The sequence below is a fragment of the Azolla caroliniana genome, unplaced genomic scaffold (genome assembly GCF_043228905.1).
Source record: "Azolla caroliniana isolate FFs.n. ecotype wild unplaced genomic scaffold, voAzoCaro1.0.p SCAF_2, whole genome shotgun sequence".
In the NCBI taxonomy this organism is placed as follows: Eukaryota; Viridiplantae; Streptophyta; class Polypodiopsida; order Salviniales; family Salviniaceae; genus Azolla; species Azolla caroliniana.
The window spans coordinates 8,982,616-8,990,498 of record NW_028230437.1 but is presented as its reverse complement, the minus strand read 5'-3'; the positions used below and the strand labels follow the sequence as shown (position 1 = coordinate 8,990,498).

The following is a 7,883-nucleotide window of genomic DNA, read 5'->3' as shown; positions in this document are numbered from 1 at the left end:
GGCGAGAAAGGGAGAGATGTCCAAGGAGCCAAATTAGGTGAAGAATTCGATTTTGGAATGACTGAAGAAGTTAGAACGTTTCGATCGGCTGGAGAAGCCGAGGATGTGTGGACAAATGAAAGAAGATCTGCTAGGCAGAGACTAGCCAGATGCAGGGGGAGTGGCCGAAAGAACGGGCCAAAGATGGAGCCATCTTAACAAGGGGGAGGTAGAGTCGAGAAAGGCAAGGTAGGTGGCAGAGCTAAGAAGGGCAAAGCCGACCTGAAGATAAAGACCAAGACCAGCACATGGTCAGATCAGGTCAAGGGCCTAAAGGAGGACGAATTGGAGACATCTAATTCAGACAAAAGCAGGAATGAATCGGAGACAACCAATTCGGTCGAGAAGTTTGATTCGGGAGAGCCGAAACATTTGAAGGCTAGGCGGACGAGAGGGAAACCAAAGCAGACGCCGAAACTGAAGAACCAATGGGTCAAGGGGCATCAATACCGTGACAACAAGGGAGCTAACAAGGCCCTGAAGAGAAGACGAGCCGACCGCAAGGGTTGAGGTGCATGGAACCGGACGAGTCAAGGAACGTCAAACGATAAGTCGTGGGACGCAGGACCGGACCGGACGAGGAGCGCGAGCAAGGTGTGAAGATGCCAGGAGAAGCCAGAGGCTAGAACCGAATGAAGTTGACATGTTGGGACCTCAAGTTGAGCTTCAGGGGTAGTGTTGAGTGAGCAAGCTCAACTTGGGCCGATCGGCTGAAAAAGCCAAGAACCAGATCAGATGGAAACCGATCGGTTAGGCTCGGATTGGCTAAAGAAGTCGAGCCAGATCAAGAGCCAAATCAAATGGAGACCGATCAGCTAGGCCGGATCGACAGGGAGCCGAATGGCTGATAGAGGCCTATATTGCTATTATAGTAAATAGTAATATTATGGGCAGAGTTAGTGTCAAGCTCATCTATGAGCATTAAAGTACTAATAGTACTTGTGTCAACCCACTCGTTACGGCTTGTATAAAAAGTGTTCTGTGAGCACATTGTATGTACAAAGCTTTTTGTAATAGATGGTTTGTCTATCTGCTCACACATTGTCTCTCTCTCTCTCTTATATTCTCTGTGTTTACCTAACTGTGTATTCCCGGATAATCGATTGTGTACTCTATGCCCTTCGCATATGCGTCCACACTTATCTCTTTTTACACATTCTTTAATCTCTTTAAAGGTCTTCATACACTCTTCTAATCATTTATATGTTTTTAAAAGGTTGTATAAAGGTCACGATTTTATCACAAACATCTTGATTAAGTGACAATAATAACCAGCATAACACATGAAACCCTACAAGTCTTTCTCATTTTTTGGTAAGACACTACGTGACCATGTATGTATTAACCTGTGTTTCACCCAAAACTACTACTTGAGGGGACTCAAAGAGAGTTGGTATTGCAGACAATATTCGAATATGGTTTGGATGAGTCTTAGTGTTCACCCCAAGATGAGTTCTAACATAGATCATTTGCATATGAGTCTACTCCATTTCCAAGATTGGATGTGATGATGTGATCTGCTCCTATTTGATATGTGCTTAGTGCATTTGTGAGTCCAAAAGGCATCTGCCAATAGATGAATGTACCAAACTTGGTGATGTATGAAACTTGGCGCAACAACGATTTGGTTATGCCTTGAGAACCATCTATGAAACTATATGCCTCCCCACCCTTTAGAGTAGGTTCTCAATGTAGAGTAATAGGTGGTTATCACGATTGTGGCCTCAAAAATTTATGGACATCAACACATTTGAATTTTATCATTTTGCTTGCTCCATTGTGAGCATTTAGGTGTTGGGTTTCTTCAACATGCCAAAAAACTAGTCTTTGTCAAGTGTTACAATCTACCAAAGTATAAAAATAAGGATGTGTTTAGTACCCTTAGGACCAAAGTGCATAGTTTTAAATATGTTACAAACAAAGAAAATACAAAAAATGATACGTCCAATTGACATAAAGAAAGAAACGTTAATATTCCAATCATGACCTATACACACTGCAGATTTTTATGGATTAAAAATATTTAGGTAGATACCAATTTATATGTTTCTCTACATAGGAGCAACTATTAAAGAATTTTATGCAACAAAAGTAGTTCATCATGAAAAAATCGATATTAAATACCCTAATTATTTTGTTTCGTTGAAACTTAAAGGTTTTTCTTGAGCCAGCTCCTAATATCATTTGCATGAAAAAAGATCATTTATGGGTGAGTGTCTTTTGGTATGAATATATAACGAAATCGTTCAATGCAAATAATATCAATTGTGACATTCATGACTATATACTATTGTCTTTATTGTTTTTGCATTTGAGGGCCACAAGGATGTGGCAAGTAAAGGAATATTGAATACATCCCACATGCATCCATTCAAGTAAAGGATGTTGAAATGCATGATATTGATTGCACCTCACCAACAAACTGAAGCCTAGTTTTTGCAAGTTAAAAACAATTATAATCCATTTTCAATGATTTTTCACGAGGTTTCATGTTTTAAAAATAGAAAACCCACGTATTTCATAGGAAACATTGTTGTAAAATATGTCGCATAAAATACATGTAGAATATGTATTCTAAGTATTCTATTTTTTTTTTTAAATACTTAGAACACTTATAAAATACGTTAAATACTTCTTAAATTTTAAGTTTTTTTTCAAAAAAAAATTATATTTTTTCTAAAATGATAAATACGTGTTAAATACGTAGAATACGTCAAATTTTTAAAAACGGCAGTTCTAAAACATAGAATACGTGTGGAATACTACAGAGGATTCTAAAACGTACTCTAAACATAGAGTACACGTTTTTTAACAACTATGGTAGGAAAAGTCACTCTATGCTTGTCCCTTTCTAGAGAATGATATCCACCTTTGGAGTATGTCCCCATATGTACAAACTTATACCAACTTACAATTTGCACAACCCATCCCTATTAAGCTTGATGTGAATGATCCAACCATCCATTACTTGTATTCAAAATGTCATCATGTTTGAAATAAATCTTGATTAGTTATATAGCACCTTGCCTTGAAAATTGAGCACAATCTCACAAATGTAACGAATTTTATGAGTGGTTATATTTGAAAATATGTCCATCCCATAATCTCGTGTTCATTATCTTCAGGTTTTGGTTTTATACTTAAAATATTTGAGAAGAACATATGATATTGGATCTTAGCTATAATGCAATCAAGTTGGATTAGTATGGTAACACACTACAACGCAAACCTTAATTCATCTAGAACAAGTGAAAAGAAAACAACAAAACTTGGAAACCCTCCAAAAACAAACTAGGGTGTGTGTAGATGAGACAATGAGATAATTATGATATAAATTAGGCAATTGGCATTTTGTACCATGCCTCTTATAATTGTTGGCATCTTGCATTGTAAATGACATTTTGTGGTGAATATCGTACATGTAATTTATGGGGGGGAGATAGGAATGTAAGTTAAATCATAGTTTCAATTATAAGATGTTTTGGGTTAGAGGTGCAAGTATAGGGGATGAGAAGATGAATTGATGATTAGTGATAATAAGAGAGACACAAGTTGACCATTAATCAAGCAAGGTGAGAGTAGGCAAACAACATATAATAATTGGGATGTTGTGCAACATTCTTTATAACAATAAATGGTCTATGATCAATCAATCTTGTTATTGATGGAGGAAATGAAAAGGCCAAGGTGCACTAGGAATCTTCTTTACTAATTACAAGGATATTAAGCATGGTTGGCGGTGGTTGGTGTGAAATGATGGGGTTGTGTTTTATTTGTTTGCATGTTGAATTTGGCATATATATCTTGGGCATAGAATTTCCTTGTCCTAATCACCAAGAGGGAAGAGACCAAGCTCCCTACTCCACTCACCATGGTCATGATTAAGAATGTCATCCTAAAGCATTGAGCCCCATTACACACCAAGTCTTTTGTCACTAGGGTAAGGTTCGGTGTCAACACCGTTGCTTGTCTCCTTGCCTCTTTGTCATACAAATATCCCGCCACTTTCACATTGAGCAAATATGACCCTAAGGGACTTGCAATGGCCCCCACATTGTACAATGTCGCATAGTATTTTAATCCAAATAACTCGGATATCACTGCAAAGAGTAGAGGCCATTGTGCTCCAAAGCATAGCCCAATCACAACCGAAGCCACATATAGTGTTCCACGCCCCGGGAATGCTATCATGATATGTCCAACACATGACAATGCCAACACAATTGTGAGCATTAAAGTCCTTGGGAACCGATATTTTTGAAGCAAATACTCGGACGAGAATCCTGCAATGACTCGGCCTAGAAAGTTCCATATACTAATAAGTGACACACATGTGCTAATGCTTATTGTTGAGTATCCTAGTGACGCTCCAATTTGACCCATATTGTCTATGGCAGTGAGTGTGGCTCCTACTCCACAAGTGATAGAGAGGAAAAGGATCCACATATCTAAGCTTAAAATAGCTTGAGGGATTGTGAAATCCTCTCCTCTTTGAGGCCAATTTGTAAAGTAAAACCTTACCTTGGAAACAAATGTGCTTTCATTGTTAGTAATGCCATCACGAAAACTATTCCTTTTTGGATCCTTCTTTATAATATCTTCTTTTTGGAACTCATTTTGAGGCACTTCTAATTCTAGTACTCTTAAAGTGCTATTACTACTAACACTTTGAATTACAAGTTCATTTTGTTCATTTCCTTGTATTACAAGACTAGAGGTGTGATTTTCCCTCTCAACTTGGATTGCAACCAAAACATTTGCTGCAACTAAAAGTAGAGTCACTCCACCTATTGCCTTATAAAATATAGATGCTAATGGGAACACATTTTCTACTATAATGATTACCATTAAAAAGCTTGCAAGGACTAAAGCCAAGTAAAGAAAAGTGAAGAAATGTTTGTCTTGTCTCTTATCCAAAATAGGTTGCATGGGTCTTATCAAGAACATGAAGAGGATTGTAACAATAGAAGGAAGGATTGCTATAAGAAGCAACATTCCCTTAGTATCTTGACCATAGATGGCATGATAGATTTGAGTGAAAATTGCCCCACTAAGACCAACACAACCTTTTACAAGACCCAACACTATACCTCGACTTTGGGGAAAGTTCTTGACACAAGTGACTAAAACGCCAGTGTTAGCAAAGGTTTGTGAATTAGCACCTATACAAAGATAAAAGTACATAAGGGAGGGAGAAGGAGGGCTTATTTTGTGTGTGATAGCCATCCAAACCATGAGATACCCAAACAAATTCATAGTTGCACCTAAGGCAAGAACCATCCAAGTTGGTGAGATCTCATTCATCAAGCCTGATAGAATACCCACATTGGACCCTAGATCTTTGAAGAAGCTTAGTGTATCAATAGTTTCTTGGTTGTAGTTGAGAGTGGATTTTATTGCACCTGAGTAGATGCCAAAAATGTATGTAGCTCCGGAGAAAGATAAAATGTAAAAGGAAACCACTACCACCATCCATCTACCTTTACCAATGTGCCATAAGAATTGAGCTAAGGAGGTTTGATACTTCATCTCATTGTTTCTAATCTCCATTGTTTTGATTTCTTCTTCTTCTTCTTCTTCTTCTTCTTCTTCTTTAGGGTATAGGTTGGCTTAATGAGTTCTCTCTATGAGTCAATATCATTCTTTGGCTTGGTGTTTCTCTATAACTCTAATATCAAGAATGAGAAGAGAACATGGTTGAGGGGGAGAAGGTTAGAAGTAGGTGCATAAAAGCATCAAACAAGGGTGGTAGGTGAAGAAGCATAATACATGCTAGTGGTATATTATACACACATTTATAGTTATTTAATATATGTAAGTGTGATAATATGGTAGACTAATTTATTACGAGAGAGAGACAGAGAGAGAGAAACTAGGCATGAAACATCATATGTACATATGTATGTATGTAGGTATGAGTGTAGTATTTTTGTGATGGGACATCAACTCCACATATGTCATGATCATGTCTAGGAATCAGCTTTGTCATGTCTCAAACGTCATTTGTGGGTTACATGGTCTTTATGGCATTCTTCATCAAATCTTGCCTTGGTTCAAAAGTCAATAATGGGCAATCTTCCTTGTAGGAAAAAAGTTTATAAAGCTTAGGATAAAATGTATTCGGTATCTTTTGGTGACTATTTATGGTTTATAGAATGGATGTAACACCGCAACGATTCCATTATTTAGATAAATCTAGTTATTAATCATAAACACAAGAAAATAAGTCTATAAAGCTTGGGATAAAATGGTGGTTATTAATCTAGTTGTTTATCATAACACCTACCATTATACCATCACATTTAGAACAATTATATGTGTAAGTTAGTGGTATAATTTATCATACACATATGTTGGTGCTACTTTCACATTGTGGTATTCTGGCACCTAATTACTTTCTTCTCAATTTGTTTCATCATAATTTGCCAAATATTTTATTTCATCATATTTTCAATAATAAGTGATACAACTTTAATAGACATATTTGCTATCCTTCCAATCCAAAATGTACAAGCAAGTGTGTGATTGAGTATAAAAAAGATTCTTGAAAGTCGATGAGCAAGTTGTTTAGCAGTTTTACTGTAGGTAGATGCATTGACTTTACTTTGTATACAGTCTATGTCTTGTGTATTTTTTTCTAGAAATCAGTAATACATTCTCATGTTGTGGTTGTAGAAGGTTTCTTTTTTGTTTTGGAAAAAAATAAAAATTAAAAAAAGATCAACATGTTGATCGCACAAAAATAGCTTCAAACTTGTTTTCAAATCCATATTCAAAAGTTATAAATGTAGCTACAATTGGTTGAGGTTTTCAACAAAGGTAGAGATCATAAAAATGGTTGGCTAACATAGTAAACAATCATTAAATTAGCATTTCATGTATAAGACAATGTTATTGTTTCAATTCTAGAAGAAAGAATTGGTATGTAATTATTAGATTAATGATCTCAAATTTGAAGTGTAAATTATTATTAGTATAATGCTCTTCATGTCACTTTTAAATGATTTAATGGTTTCAAAGTCTTACTATGAATGACCGTAATTGTATGATGGATCACAATGTGCCTTATATTTAAAATGAACATAACATTAGACGCATTAATAAGACCTGAATTTACAACATTAGGGTTATGCATCGAAATCTTAAAAGAAACTTTTATAGAATGAGTGGGAGTGGTGGTTGGTCTATAACTGGTGACCGGTACTAAGCAATACATTTTGTTGTCTTAGTTCCATTTCTATTACAAACACTTGCTCTCACTAGTGGTAAGTTACTAGGCTATGTACATAAGGTCATGAGTTTAGGATTTAGGGTCATTAGCTACACCACGTTCAACTTCTTTAAGATACATGCCAAATTGATGTATCAAACTCAAGGTCTCCAAACCATAAACATAGCCATCTCAACTATAGCATGATTCTCTCTCCCTAAAAGAACAAAAAGCTTGAATTGTACTATTAGACCTCAATACCTAAGCTAGTCGATCACAACCAAAGAAAATGAGGAGGGTAAAGGTGTGGCCCCTAAGTAAAAACTAACTAAAAGAATGACAAAACTTTCCCAATTAATTATATGCACAAAATTGTAATATAACAAACCAAATTGCTCTAGTAACTAAGTATGCAAGGAATTTGTGCCGCCATCCTTCTCTATAACTATACAAAAAAAACATGTTCCGTCCAAACACCTTCATGCAAAATGGAAGATGAGATTGGCATCCTTCATTGAACACTCCACACCATGACCGTATACATCAAGGAATGTGACATGTGAACAATACCTTCACTAGTAACCACGTTTAATCTTCAATAAACTTAAATTAATTATCCCTTAAGGGATTCCTA

At 36.2% G+C, this 7,883-nt stretch overlaps 1 protein-coding gene across 1 annotated transcript; it reads right to left on the bottom strand.

Annotated features, from left to right (window-relative positions):
- Positions 1-3,581: 3,581 nt before the first annotated feature.
- Positions 3,582-5,799, bottom strand: LOC147867308 (protein NUCLEAR FUSION DEFECTIVE 4-like). Its single transcript, XM_087315106.1, has one exon. The coding sequence runs from the start codon at positions 5,587-5,589 to the stop codon at positions 3,763-3,765; it is 1,827 nt and encodes a 608-aa protein (XP_087171232.1). The 5' UTR covers positions 5,590-5,799; the 3' UTR covers positions 3,582-3,762.
- Between the last annotated feature and the right edge of the window lie 2,084 nt (positions 5,800-7,883).